The 15833-nt window shown below is 42.0% G+C and overlaps 1 protein-coding gene across 2 annotated transcripts; it reads right to left on the bottom strand.

Moving 5' to 3' along the window:
• Window positions 1–380: 380 nt before the first annotated feature.
• Window positions 381–15541, bottom strand: LOC145441962 (uncharacterized). 2 transcript variants are annotated; one of them, XM_080319919.1, is made up of 7 exons: window positions 15265–15541; window positions 13189–13441; window positions 10867–11195; window positions 9226–9707; window positions 7447–7630; window positions 4059–4824; window positions 381–1432 (listed from the first exon to the last, which is right to left on the bottom strand). In XM_080319919.1, exons 1-7 carry the CDS (start codon window positions 15386–15388, stop codon window positions 766–768), a joined length of 2805 nt encoding a protein of 934 aa, XP_080176045.1. In that variant the 5' UTR covers window positions 15389–15541; the 3' UTR covers window positions 381–765. The 2 variants fall into 2 exon arrangements, with proteins under 2 accessions (XP_080176045.1, XP_080176053.1); XM_080319927.1 differs by having other exon boundaries at window positions 15274–15541.
• Between the last annotated feature and the right edge of the window lie 292 nt (window positions 15542–15833).

Raw genomic sequence — 15833 nt, 5'->3', positions numbered from 1 at the left:
TACCCAATAGTGTTGGCTCAACATAACTGTTTATTTGTACGGGAAGGGGCTGAAAACATGTGCTTTCGGTTCCGGTTGCACAACACACAGCCACATACTCCTGAACCGGATCGTGACCACCTCTGGTCTATGACCAATTGACCAAAGCTTCGCTACTGTGACGTCGTAACTCATTTTGAAATCCACTAGTGGGCGCTAAGGAGTGTCCGGAATTAGGGTTGCAGAAATATGGTAACCCTATCCTAAGTATAATCGAATTCTAATAAAAATCGAACAAACCGCAGTTTGGTTAAGGTGATAACTTAGCACAATGAGCATTCTGTAGAACAGTGCTATTAGATCACTTCACTACTAGTTGACGACAACGTATACGTAAGCTGTAAGCTCCGATCGGTCAATTTATTTGTGAGAGGCTCAATAACACGCAATATCATGAATGATTGGTTGTTCTCACATGCTACACAAGCGTTTCGCAAACAATCCGAACATATGCAACAGCGATTTTTTTACGACACCGATCACTTGATGACTCGAAATTGACTAGAAAATGTTTGATCCTGGTCACGAGTCAATCCACATTTCTGATACGCCGAGTCAAGTCAGGTCAAGTCATTTTTGCAAAGTGATTCGAGCAAAGTCAAGTCATACGAAAAAGGTGACTCGAGTCATCCCTACACTGTCACGATGACGGTTCAGCAAAGAGAAAGCGAACAAGTTTCTCTGAAATGACAATAATCTTTCAGGCGTCAAAATATACGATGTCCCTCAAGCGACACCTTGCGAGACTTCAGTATCTTTCGAAACACAACCTCCATCATTGCGTTGCGCATCGTCCCCTAACTCAATGCTCTCGTAGTCATGGTGCCTCAGGGCTGCACTGTCGCCCTTGATCTGTTGCGTTGCAGACGGTTGATGGCTTCTTGGGGAAATTCCACCTTTGGAATCCTTGTACAAGTGATCGTATTCACCTTCTTGCTGATCCAAATTGCACGCAACCTGGCTTGGAAGATCAGCGGCAGCTGGATCGATAGAATTATAGACAGGCTCTTCAAAGCATTCGTCTTGACCAATTTCAAAGTCGCCTATATTTACCCGGTGGCTCAGTAAAGTATTCGCATCGTTAACATTACTCTCTGCACCCAGGATGTCGGTAACACGTTCGTTGTTACACACCACGCTATCGTTGGACTCGGTTATTTCTTTATCCGTGGAAGTTGTAGACTGGTGTGAGTTCAGTCGATTTTTGGAATCGGTAGCAACACGACTGCATGTTGGGTTGTGGCTCTTTATAGGGGAGGTCATCGGCGTTGCGAGTGACTCGCCTTCTCTCGCTACACTCCAATACTCATTCTCTGTCGGAACAACAACCTCGCCGCGAATACTCTCAATACCGTTTCTACCGTGAGGATACTGATCGTTATGATGTCCGGTGCTGTAAAAAAACATATTCAATTTAACTGTGTGCTAGATAGTTCTATCAGTGCGAGACCGGTATATGAGAAGATCCGCCACGCAACCCTTTCGTAACCGGCACTGGAGTTTGGATTTATTTTGCTTCCATCGACAAATGAGCAGAGACGTTCAGCAACAATGTACATTCCTGGGACACTAACGAAGGTTTGGCTTACTTGCAATGTTACTCAATTGGTTTTGGTTTTGTTTTATATTATTTCCATTAAGGCTACTTCTGGAGCAGATTTTATGTGAGGCTTCTTACCTTTACACTTCGGATTTTGAAGTGCAAGCAGTAGTTTTGTTATGAGTTTGGATCACTTTTGTGATAGACATTAGGGATGGTGTGAATCCCTAAAAGATTCAGGTTCGTGAGAGCGCGAACCTTTTTGAAAGGTTCTGTGTGAACGCGAACGTGAACCTCATATTGCTAGTTCCAACCCTACATTTCAGTGAATTGATAGCCTATATTAGTGTACTACTGTACACGATACTTAGCGGCGACTCGGGCCCCATAATGCCACAATGCTGAAGTACATATTGAAGTTTTAATCGTCGCCAAATGTATCAATTAGGACAATCAAATATTATTAAAATCCCATAAAATCAATATCTTCCGTCGCTTTGTCAGCAATTTCAACAAGGACTTGCAAGGGAATATCAGTCCACGCCTTAACGGTCTAGGCCAGACCGGGCATTGTATTCGGCGTCTGAGTGTTGCTACGTTGACATTGAGCAGCGTGTAAAACATGTTTCTGTTGCTACCGATATTACCCCGAAATTAGGATTTGTCCCCGTACGCCGGCCAGATTTTTTACATCAGACAGCGATATCAATTTCATCGATTGGTTGAATAAGCATCATTCGATGACTACCTACATGCAGTACAACACTCTTGATATTGTGTGATTGAGGGTCAAGCTCACAGCAGAGAGTCACTAAATATTCACAAACCGAAAGCTGGACAGTTCGAGCAAACTTTTGAAACGAAGAAAATAATATTTGTGAGATTGTCAAGGTGCATTTTCGTTTAGTGTTGATTTTTATGCTGCCCGCGCCATGCAGAGAGTGGCCCGCAAATGAAATGGAATAAACTTCAACCAAAGATGTTATAATGAATCAAAAATTGTAATGTATGAAAAAGGTTCACAGTGCAGAACCTACCAAGGTTCGTTTGTGAACGTGAACCTCCAAATTTCCGAGGTTCACACACAGAACGCGAACGTGAACCTCACGATCACACCATCCCTAATAGACATTATCACAACATCGCGTGACATACCCCCTGTTTCATGGTCACTGAATATAATTTCGAAGATTTTACCTATTTGTGGTGTTGTGGCGACACCATGCGGCATCGCAACTGTGGTCAATAATTATTTAATCTTAGTCGCGAATATATGCAACTTTGAATTTAGTCATCTCCTATTGACTGCTAAAAGTATGCCACTTTAGTACAAATCTACTTTCTGGATATACTTGAATACTTTGCAGGCCTTTCGTTACTATACGTTCGCTGGAAGTTGTATTTAACTGTCTTGAGAATTGCTATTTATACTTGTAATTGAGAAAAACATTACGACGTCACAACTACCTCTAAGTGAGTAGCTATGCTGACCAATTTGACCAACCCTACAAATGAGCTATCGTAAAATAATAATGCTGGTATTCTTCCAATGAATTATTATTTTGAATACTACGAACTTCTACCATATTAGCTAATGTGATGGAATACTTACGAGATTTTTAGTCTGTTATCGAACATATTTAAAACAGGCATGGAACACGTCGCACATAGGCCATTCTGCATTTGCTTTTCGTGGTAGGAAAAATCGCCAGTTGATTAGTCAAAGGTAAACTTATAACTATTTCAGGGGCGGTAAACTTATCCAGTATGGGAAAATACGATATAGGAAAATTAAGTAGTTGAATGGCTGAATTACTGACTCGCGAAACATTAATCGCGATTTCATCCGCCTATAAAGGAATATATCGTATTTATTGTAAGCTTCAAGCGTACTGCAGAGAGATCAAAACAGTATTCAATGAATTCAATAACGTGGGGTACTTCAATAGCTGTCAAAGACACATCTGTGGTCGATAAAAGCTGTCCAAGAATTTCTTTGAACTCGTGCTGCAAGTCGGTCGACCCTTATTAACGACTGCACGTGAACGCCAGTTATATTGGAACGCAGCTTTGGCTTGTAATTATCCACGGGGAAAATATATCTAGGCCCGAACAGATCAAGTATTTTCGTGGCCATCTTATTCAGGTTGGCAATCTTGGAATTACTCAGTGACGTATAGTCACTACTTGACGTGGTAAACAAGTATCGTGGCATTGCGGCAGACCATTGCAGCGGGTCACGTCATCGTGTAAGACCAGAATCTGTCCACGGGCACCTTAAAATCCAGGTGCATGCTCGCGGGCTGTATGTTGCCTGGCGCTGAACTAGTTGGTTTAATTGAAATATATTCGACGTCTCCGAATTAACGACATCTACTTGTAATTAACTATAAATTTACAATGACTGCTTTTATCCCTATGCATCTATCATCGGAAAACTCACGAAGTTTTTTGAAACGGCGAGTGTATCCATGCTTACCTCGGTCTTCCTGTCCCACCAGGCGATCCCCTCAGTCGACTGGTTCGGTTATCATTTCCATCTTCGCGCGCATATGGTCCGTCCGCAGGTCGACCGCTTACACTGTCGTAATGTGCTCGAATGTGGTCCATATTTGGGGAGTTAATATCATCCCCATCAGGAGTAAGACCGGTGTTTCGACTCGCATTTCTTTTAGCATTCGACATTCCGCTTATTGCTAATCCGGGGGGCAGTTCCGGCGGGATAGGAGGGAGTGGTTGAAACACGCTGGGAACACCCGTGATACCGGTTGTCGAAGATGTAGATGATAGAAGAGAAGACGTTGACGGCTTTTTGGAGCCCATATTCCGTTCGCTCGTGGGCGTTTGCTGCTTAGCGAGCTCGGCGAGAGATATCCTCGTTCTCTTTGAGTTTTGACGCCCGGAACCAGCAGAGTAAATCGCCCCGCCCGACGTGAAAGACAGATGAAGCCTTTTCCGCTGCTTACCTCTGCTGGTCGCGTTGCTGGATGCGCTACGTACGCTTCCTTTGCTGCTCATCGCGTCGCTAAAGTTGGGCGGATACTCACTGCGTCCGAACGTACCCGAGCCATACCTCAGGCCTAACGGTTGCTGAAATCCGTGCATCAACCCGCTCGGGATCGAACCCAACGTCCCGGCAGAGAACGAAGGCTGAATGGGATAGCGAGCTCGCCTGGAGCGCTTCAGTACATTCCAGCAGACTGCGATGAGAGCGAACAGCAACAATACAATGAACACGAGAAGCGCTGTAAGTATAATGCCATGAGGTGAGAACTAAGAAGGCAGTGTAATACTTCCGCTATGTGATTAGTTGCGAATAGCAACGATCGACTGGTTAGCAAAGTACTTTATATAGTCTGCCCCGGTGGGCAAAAGCACTCATAAACGATTACTGTTGTATAGTAGTAATTCGTCCAGTGGACAGCCACTGGCTCATTTGATAACAGCATACTTCGGTGTCCATTGTAGCAGTATGAGATTCGATTATTGCAGCAATTATAATGCCTAATTGCGAATTAGTGAACACTGCGGTAACTATTCTCGCCGACACACTGTTATTTATTGAGGTAATGGTAATTGAACGCATGGTGTAGTCAGCATGAAAATCACCAATGTTACAATTCTATTCCATCATCATCATCCATCCTACAGCAAATCAAACCTACCGTGCCTTTTCTACCAATCCCTATAATAAATCTACGGAATTCAGATCAATTTACATCCCACGGTCACTGTAAAATTGGGTGTCCCTTTACTACGGATGTATTCGTACGTTAATGCCTAATCCATATGAGCTACTCATGAGTTGTGTTTAAGACAAAAAAACAATGTAAAACAAACATGTTTGAAATAACATGCCATTGTTTAAAACATGTTTTCTATTTTGTTTTTTTGTTTGTTTTATTTTGAAGCAATGACGTTACGAATATTCAATTGTCGCGTCATGGTGGATTGGCATTGACAATTGAAAATAAAGGGTACGACGAAATAAGCTTCCAACCCCTTCCATATACGGACCAAAAATGTATTTAACCAGGACTACATCGTCATGCAGCATTTTTAAGGTTGGCGGTCATCAACATCAGAACACGCATTCCGTACCAATGATCTAGACCGGTGATTCCCAACCGCGGCCCCGAGGGCTGCATGCGGCCCCCGAGGGCTTCATGCGGCCCCCAGATACCCTTCTTGCGGCCACAAGAAATATTAGGAAATCCAGGTATGACAAAAAATAAGATTTATATTTATAAAATACACTTTGCTTGGCTTGCAGTCTGTAGTCTTTAATTAGGATTGCAGGAAAGTCGTGAGTAGACTGTTATCGTTACGTTACTGCTGTTGATATGGGAGCCCAAGACCCGAGTTTATTATTATTATTTTTTTTGGGGGGGGGGGGTGGGCTGACGAAGTGCTGTTTCGTTCCTGCCTACCGGTATACGCACGAAGATGTTTAATTATTATTGAGGGGTCCTACCTTTTCAAACACACCTCCGTCGGCTCTATCTGTAAACCTGATTACGTGAGCAGAGAGAGGATAAAAATTGATGGCAATACATATGCAATTCCCGATCATATATTGACCGATTCAATCATGAATTACAAAAAAATTTCGTGCTTGGCGCGTCTTGGCGATAAAACCTAACACACTAAATCGCCCCGAAAGCAGCATATTTGGTAGTCCTATAGCTCACGACCGAAGCGTCCGCATAATTTGATAGGCCCGGTCGTTATCGAAAGCTAGTGTCGCACTGATTCCAAAAATACGATTTGAAATCTCGCCAGGGCAATAAAACTACTCCGAAATATCCACGAAAGGTCGATTGTTCTGAACAATGGGAGCGCAGCAACACAATGATCATAACAATGGCCAGTGGCGTCAAGCGATTGATTGGAACAATGCCAATTTTCATATTTTGGTGGCTATTTTGGGTCCGTTTCATTGCCCTGGTATACGAGCGGCCCCGACCGTAATCTGAAATTCTAAATTTGGCCCTGACACCGAAAAAGGTTGGGAACCACTGATCTGCACCTACGTAGCCTACTATAAGCTGTTGAACCGAATATTTCGCAGGTTACATCCATCAGTTATAGTATACGTCGGCTATATCGGGTGATAATCGTCCGCAGGCTCACACAACATGTTTTTGAATAATTATACAGCTTGAAAAACACATTTTTAAAGCCATGCTAGCTACATCCACTTAAACCAGTGTATAGCAAGTGCCGAGTTGCGAATAAATTGATGAAACGAGTAGCATGGGTTGCATTTAAAACGATGGCCTGTTTAAAACACGTTTTAAACAGTGGTTTAAACAAGCATTTGCTATATACTGGTTTAAGTGGATGTACCTAGCATTCAAAAACAGTCCCCGTAATGACTGCGAATATCAACCGGTTCTAGAAATATTATTGTAGATTAGGTATCACTAAAAGTATCCGAATGAGAAATACATTTACGGTTCCCCTATACACATTCGTTATATTAGTTATCGACTAGATAAGGTCTTATCTCACAGTGAAAATCGAGCATCATGTTTACTGCAAGAATATCTTTCTATGTTGCTGCAATCAACAGCTGAAATGATCAGGTCTCTGCACACAGAGTGAGCAGTACGCAGTGTTTGTTGCCGCATCACGAATACACGATGCCAAATATTCTTGCACGTTTTAGCGACCACTTACGGCGCAGACGCGTCTCAAATAGCCATGTCGCAAATTATTATCGCCGTGAAATTTTGATACGTTCACAACCCTACGAGGAAGGTATGAAATGAGAACTTATTACCATAAGAAGTTATCAAGAAGATAGGTAAGTTGCTAATTGCGCGACCGACGTCCTGCAAATAGCAACATCAAAGCGTCCTTACATCCAATTAGAATTACTGCGTAGTTGTTGATGACAGTCGTGAAACCGCCTTCGCCCTCTACAGTGAATGTTTGGTTGTTGCGTCGTTTTGGTCCGTGTACCTTGACGCTAGTTGTTGACGTCTGTATTGCTGTCGATCCCGTAATATTTGATGTGGAATACACGGTGTCCTGTGTGGCGGTTTCCTGAAACAGTAAGAAGTTTTGCTGTATAGAATCATCGACAATTCGTCTGTCTTGTATGCCATATGTCCATCATATTGTTATGGGATTTTATTTGTGGCCTGAGAGCTATCATTCAACCGCAAACGAACTCAAGCTACCTATACCTATACCATAAGCACAAAAAAGTAAATTTCCTCTCAGTGACTCACTTATGATTGTCGGCAATATTGATACTTTACGTCAGTATTGAATTTGTCGGTCGTTTCAACACGCATAATACGACTAGATGTTTGTATCTTCGTAATGCCCAATCGATCTATCTATACAGACTGCAGCCTGTGCTTGATTACGAGATCGTCGTAGAACTAATATGTATACACTTAAAAGTTTGCAATAGCTTCTATGTATTCCTCGTATCGAACGCGTTGAGTTGAGAAGGGTTTTCCCAAATCTGAGACATTCCAGCCAGCGGGCATTGTCTCGGTGTCCCCCTATCGTCAAACTTGCAAACTGGGTTAGAGTATCACTGAATGGTCTTTCAAACATGACTGCTGTTTCGGAAATATCGCTTTTATCCATTCCAATCGCTGCTATTATGGCGCATTACAATATCCGAGCCATCAACACTATGACACAACGCAATGCAAACGGAGATGGATTTTCATTTTTATTATGAACCAAACCCGATGTTCGGCAAAGATTAGCAGCGACTTTGCGAAGTTCACACCGGTTCAAAATCGTAGTCGTTTGTTCTATGATCGTTTGCAAATGTTTGTTTTTAGCAGTTTCGTGAGTACCGCAGATTTATTTACATTCGCTGAAAATTGAATTTGACGTCACTGAGGTTCGGGAAAAAGTTGCGTTGCTTACTCAAACGCAATATGTGACATAATTCTTGTTCGCGTTATCCTACTGACGATTTGATGTGCCTCCTTGTGGGATGGTGACAAACACTGTATTTCTTTCAGACATGAATAGTTCCAAATCAGATGGGGCATTGGGGTTGGCCAGTGCAATCTAAAACAACGTAGTATCCTCATTCTATATAACCTATAACGCAACTTAATTAGAGGCTATATGGGTTGTTGAAAGTTGGCTGAACTGTCACTCAGTATATTTACATTATAAACGGGTTGTAACCAAGTCACAAGGTTCCGAGTCACAATTCAATCTCACTTTTATAGTTTTAACTCGAGCCAAGTCGAGTCATTTTCAATTCACCACCGAGTCAGGTCCGAGTTCAAGTGAGCTAGTAAAGGGTCGAGTCCGAGTCATAGTGTTTTGACTCGAGTCCAAGTCCAAGTCATTATATTGACTGTCCAGTTTTCAGTCCAATCCGGTTCGATCCACTTTTTTCAACTCTTCCCGAATGATATAGAATGGCTCACATGCATAAAATAGTAATTGTCCTTAGTTTTAACAGTTTCTGGCTCTATTTTGAAGTATCAGGACTGATAGACGAAATACCGATAATGTGGTAACTTTCCTATATATTCTTCGAAGTTACAATGAAATCGCTGTCTTGGCTGCTCCAGTGTCGAATCATATCAATCGCTTCAAGTCATTACAACTCTGCATTACAAAGCACTTCGAGTAAATATTTGAATCAGTGTTACCTTATTCGTGCGATCATCGTCGTATGCTGTTGATGCACCATCTGTCGAGTCCTCTTCACTGAATGAGTCGGTTGACATGTTCTTGTATTCCACTTCACACATTCGCCATTGCGATGTGTTACCAGGACACGCTAAATGGTCTGGATTTCTTTGTCCCAGGCAGACCCTTTTTCGTGTAGAGGTCTGTCGTCTCGCTCCGTTGACTTCTGTTTCGCTGTCCGTGAGCGTTTGAAGCGATGGATTTGATATGTTTCCTCCAAATGCGAGCCTGGATCGTCGCGTATTTGGGTTATTCCTCACTGCTGTTATTTCCCTTATGTCCTTCAGCGGGCAGTCTGTCCAGCTCTCCCAATTAGTCCAGTGGGGACATACGTTGTTCATTCCACACTTTTCGTTTTTGTATTCCGACTCCTTGAGATAAGCTTTACAGAGATAGGTGTGCGTCTTAGAGAATACGGGTGGACCGCCAGCCGAACGGGCATCTAAATTCAATGTGTCGTAAAATTGTTTGTTATGTGCTGTTCATGGTCATTTACACCAAACCAATTTTTTTCATTTTGATTCGGTAACTGTCGACTTCTAGGATTTTATAAGACACCGCTTACACGGATGAGATTTATGACTGATTTATGGCTTATCGTTGCTCGACAACGGAATCGTTTACAATTGAGAATACAGCAAATTCATGCAGTAGGCGATTATACGTAAGGCTGCAGGTTGGTCACCCCATGTCATAACATCTGTAAAACTAAACGGTTCAGTAGCCAACTATTCAACCAATAAACAAATCGGTTATATATGTAAACTAACCTATTACAGTCGACTCTGCTTAATTCGGTCTCTGGTTCTGCTCACTTTCGATCAAGCGGCGAACGGCTTTTCCCGGGCAGAAAAATTCATTTATTGAAAAGCTAACAACGCTAAATCATGGCTAAAACCGCAAACTACAATGCTTCTGTGGACCTACAAGCCGTTATACGAGTCATACTTGTCTATTTTTACGGCATCAATCATCATATTTCCATCATATTCACTAATCTTGTGTCACAACGAACGAAGTACAAGTGATTGTGTAATAACAATAACCGAATAATAAGATTGCGAAATTCCTGCAAGTTTTAGTTTGGATCCGTTCCGGAGTATTTTATACGTAACTTATAAGTATTTTCATCGAATTCCTCTGAACTCTATGGATATGACCTATATTCTTTTCTAATTCCCCTCTTCACAGGCATATAATAGGCTGGAAGTCCTATCATACAATGAACTGCCTTCACAAGAAAATTGCCTGAGTAGGCCTACATATCAGCAATGTTCACTCAAAACTGCGCGCGTGCGCAATCGCGCAGTGCTGACACGTTCTCTGCGCACAGAAAATCTAAGCTGCGCACAAAAATTCCGAAGTGATGACCTTGTTTTTTTAGTCGTTAACGCACTGTTATCCAAGTGACCTCGCAGCGAGTTGTTGGTTGCGCGCAGACTCGTGAAGAATTAAAGGGAACATTGCATATCTGGATTATCAATATAAAGGGTTTGGAAGACGCATAACCAGAATTTAATCAACAACATGTTGAGACCGGTTTCAACCAGTAAAACTGCTATCTGTAAAATCCACATGATTCATTTAGGAAAGGTTGATACCTGGTGGCTCCATGATGAGACAATCTCTCACGTACTTCCGTACCCCTGGACGTCCGCATGTCCTCGAACAAGACGATAACAGAGTCCAATTTCCCCATTGGTAGCAAGTGGAACAATGTTTGATTTCAGCTTTACAGAAGTCAATTCGGCGTCGAGTGCCTTCTTCGGACACCATTCCCCTGTAGCATGGTCGGAATATAGCTCTCACTCGGTTGGTGTTAGGTGATGTTGAGTTAGATTCGGGTTTCGGTAGCATGCAAGCTGCGCGGCAACTTTCTTCCCCAACTTCGTTTCGCTGCTCCTCATCACACGATTTATCGAGAAAGTACCTGTGAATAAATTTATTCGAATGTACGTTTTTTTCATTTCGAGCGTCACGACGGCTCAACAGTAGGCCCCGTCTATGGCATGATAGGATAGAGATGGCTTGGGGACTTTAGCGTTCAAGTATGTATTTCTCCATTAGTAACTGTGACAGAAGTTGAAGACATTGAAACTCCAAAGAGCGGTTATTACGAATCGATGTATGTTCTACAACAGGGTTACCGTATTTTGGAAATCTGAGAAAAAGGACACTTTTTCAAAATATTCAGACTCGTAATACCGGAGGACAATCCTGAAGATATGGTAAATGTTTTTCACTTCTTGATCGGTTGATTGACAAAAAAAGGTCGACTTGCCGGCTCAGCTCCCGAATTAGCTGTCGGAGCGTTACTTCAGTGCTGATTTACTGTATCTCAGTCTATTTTGGCCCTATATTTAACCAAAATTATCAAAAACTTTTGTGCGGCTGTCATCACATAATTCAATTAGTATGTGTTAGCGGCCGTCGACATGCAAATTTAATTCTCGAATTGATTCCCGAATTTTCGTTGAAATTTCCTTCACGTAAGGCGCGATTCAATGCGGCTTAATGTTTCGATTTTGATATGGGCACCGCCCTTCGCAATCTGAGCCCCGTAGTACACAGATGCGAGCAGCAGAGGAAAAATAATGCGCCCCATTTGGAAATACCAATCGTGGAATCATGGAATCGTGTGCTCCTCACGAAAGAAAATTGTTTCTGGTATACGTTTGAGCGATTCCAATATCTTTCCACTGTACCGACAATCGTGATAGAAGGTCAAGTAATACCAGCACCAGCATACAGGTAATACCATGACAAATACCAATTGGCCCACCCTAAGATGCATCATAATTTATAACTTGCTCTAAATTTTCGAAAACACTCCCTCCAGAAGCCCTACCAAGGAATCTGGTCACATGGGCTGAGAAAGGATAAATATTTGATAGCAATATGTGAAAATACGGAATTCATACGAGAATCCAATTCACAACAAGACCACTCGCTATTTCGGGTCGTATAGTAAGCCGATAGCAATAAAAGTAGATTAGTCCGTAGTTCATCGGAAATGGACAATGACACTGGGCACAGTGGGCAGTTTAGCATAGGTATTTGGCGTCCAGTTAGTTCACTACGGCTACGCCATGGAATGCGACCGTAGGCTACATAAGTAGGCTACTCAAAGTGCGGCCTTGAAGAGCAAAAAGGTTGTGCCACACCTGATATAGAGTGTTGTTATTTTATGCAATGTTAAATCGTGTTGTCCAGTTACTTATAGCTTAGCGTGCGGTGTTCCAGGGCATCATGGCTATTGCTGGTCATGATTACAAAGAACTCGAACCGATATGGAGTAACAATTATAATCATTCGTGTCGAGTATTGAGATTATAGATGTTAACTAATAACGCAAAATATCTCAGTAGTTTCCACTCATCGCGGAATCTTCTCGGATAAAACTATCTCAAACACGCAGCTTATTGTAGCACAAGAGTGGACAATTGGCATGCTCTTGGAAACAGCAATTATGGTTATTAGTGATCCAACTGCACCATTTGTACATACTACATCAAAAGATTCATTTTCCAGATATACGAAATTATATTCGATAACGTGAAGCTGGCATTGTTATCTTGAAAACGATAAAAATATTCACTTTGTATATGTCATTATTAATGTTATTGGGCAATAACTGGCTACCTGGGCTCGAATGCTGGACTCGGAATCTAACCGTCAGATATTCGGACTTTACCGGGCCCTAATTATGATCCATCCCACATTCACCGAACACAGTTCGAGCGGAGGTATTTATAGTAACTAAGGATCAAGAACGAAACAAGAGAAATGATATTGTAGCTCCTTGTGATGGAAGGAAATTATGTATCCTATGGATAATTTCAGATAGAGCGTAATAACCAGAGCGCATCTGCTTGGATATTGACTACCACAGACAAACCTCATATCTAACTCCTATACCGTACCTATAATTCGTTCGCCGGCAAGTTTGCTGTGTTTGCGACTGGCTGCTGGATTGAAATGACTGCATCCGCATGAGCGCGCAATAGACGTCTTCTTTTGCGATGATCACCATGCACGTTGAGAGACCGTCTGCATTTTGGATATCGACCCTGCGTGTCGCCTTTTGTTTCCAGTCTGAGCTGCGTGTCATACTCGACGGGCAAGTGATAGAGCATTCACTAGTGTCTGACGATGTCCTCGGAAATATATTTTTTTCTGCAAGGTAACCATTGAAAGTAATCTTGAAATCCAATACATCCGATTTTTATTTCAAAGATCTTCTCGGACTGGTATATATACGTTCTTGGTTTTAGATCAGCTAAGCTAATAACGTAGTCTTACAGGTATCAGAGTCAAGATTGTAGCCGGACCAGAAGTGGAACATTTGAAGCTTCCGACTTAGAACGGTGGAGTTGGACTTCATTGAGAAGAACGAAGCGGACCTACAGTGCACACGATCAGCGATCGAGACATTTTTCACTATGGTGCTGCAGCATGGCTTATGGTATTATTACCATATGTCCCCCTTTTTCAGGAAATAAAAAATGTCCTCCGAGGACACCTAGATGTCCTCTTTTTGTGGTAATTCAGTAGCCGAGTCAAAGTGATGACCTTTTGTTGGTCAACAAACTACTATCGATCGAAAAATTGTCAAATACACCAATTTTCCTGGAGATTTCAGAATTTATAAAAGTGTCCTCTTTTTAGGATCTCAAAATATGGTACCCATAACTTTGGTAATCAAGTAGAAGTAGAAGTAACACGGTAATTTCTGCAAAAGTACAAGCAGATTTCTGTGACATTTTGAAACTACGTAAAGTTGAAATAGAAGATAAATGTTTGAAGTAGACTCAAGATTTGGTTCATCAAGTAGATCCGTATTATGCTTATCCTTGGAAATATTGGTATGAACACTATTCGCTAAACATAACATGAACATGCAACGTTACCGGTGGTGGTCCATAACGAATTGCTACTACTTCTTCCGAATACTTAAGTAAGCTATACTTATGTATACGACAGCTGATGTGGCTATGCTTTTGACTGCTCCATACTTCTACCTGATAGTTTTATACAGAAAACTATACTTACGTCCGACATTTAGAATGTTGTAAGGTAGTAATTATTTTGGAATATGCTGCCATCACTTGTGGTAGTGCAATGTCATGCCAACTGGACGAATGAACCTCATATCGCTGTATTGTCATTGGTCATTTTGTGTTAGTCGCGAAGATACGTCTGTAATTTTGAACGTGCGCGCATAACAGCATCCGACTAATTGACCGAATCTACTTTCTGAAATGACATAGGTGACCAATTTTCATATGTTGGTTTAAGAATTCCCCTGTAGAAGAAGTTTTGACATGTCTAGGAGATGCTACGACTACTGTAATTGAGTGGAAATCTACGGCGCTATTTCACCTTGTCCGGTAGTAGGACGCTCATTGCTTTGTTGACCTCCTGCCAGTAAATACAACGCTTGGCGAACATGAAATGAATGTTTACCAAAATGCCAACATGCATATCAAGAAAAATCTACTACTCATAGTTCGAAGGACCGAGCGAGATAGTGTAATGGTTATGCGTCCTGTTTCTCGATCGGTAGATCGTGGTCGGGTCTTACCAAAGACTCGTAAATTGGCATCCGCATCTATCCTGCTAGGCGCTCAGCAATCACGGATAGCATGGAGGAGAAAAAAACGGGGTCGCAGACTAGATGACCTCACGGCCGTACCGCAACTCCGTCGTCAACGCATCTCGATGGTGGAGGTGAAAAAGAATATCGTATCTCTTTCTCTCTTTACATGTAACCAGGCAATCGTCGGCATGATGACTAAAGTGTTTGATATAATTTTGATTTCCGGGGCTATAGTGTTGACTTCTGATATATATATTTAATCAATCCTCAGAGAAGAGCTCTTCCATGCACTCAGGGTGTAGAGCAAGAAAATGGCAAAGATAATATCTAGTATACAACATCATTACTGGATTTGCTTCAAGCGAACAACGCCAATTTCGCAGCATCAAAACCTACTCACCAGTAATACCGTCACATTCTTTGGTACATCGGAATGGATCGGACCACCAATAAGGTGGCTGTCCAGTTCTTTGTGCAAGCACCGTGACCTCGATACAGAGGTTTAATAGTAGGATTATGAGCATATCTCTCGCCTGTATACTCCAAACATGGGTAGCTTTGATACAGAAACAGCAATTGCAAACACCTTTACTGGAATCCAAGATTAGGGTTTACATATCGTTGCCAGTGGCGTAAACAACAACACCTGCAATATATATTAGGCGCAACTCATAAGATGCTCTCATACGGAAGGTTAGAAAGAATAACAAACGATATAGAATTCCGTATCGTCCACACAGGTAGAGCCATATTCATTGTAAGTCCCCTTACGGAGTTTCCAAGGACATATTAACTGAAATCTATTTATTTACGAAGGAGAAAACTTCCAAGCTATATCACTTTATACAAGTTACGATGCTAAAAAAAATAACGCAGTTAATATCTGTATTCTCTATCTCAACGCTCCATAATTTCTGAAGTAATTGGTCTAACCCAGTGGTTCTCAACCTTTTGTCCTCGCGGATCCCT

Source organism: Botryllus schlosseri, chromosome 1 (genome assembly GCF_051294905.1).
Source record: "Botryllus schlosseri isolate E-star chromosome 1, Bs_hap1, whole genome shotgun sequence".
NCBI lineage: Eukaryota > Metazoa > Chordata > Ascidiacea > Stolidobranchia > Styelidae > Botryllus > Botryllus schlosseri.
This window is presented reverse-complemented; position numbering and strand designations above follow the sequence as displayed.

Coding starts and splice junctions, on each gene's coding strand:
- LOC145441962 (XM_080319919.1), bottom strand. CDS start 15,388: ATGCTCATAATCCTACTATTAAACCTCTGTATCGAGGTCACGGTGCTT. Junction 13,442..15,264: donor AGAATGTGACGGTATTACTG/GTGAGTAGGTTT, acceptor GTTACCTTGCAG/AAAAAAATATATTTCCGAGG. Junction 1,433..4,058: donor GGTGGGACAGGAAGACCGAG/GTAAGCATGGAT, acceptor GTTTTTTTACAG/CACCGGACATCATAACGATC.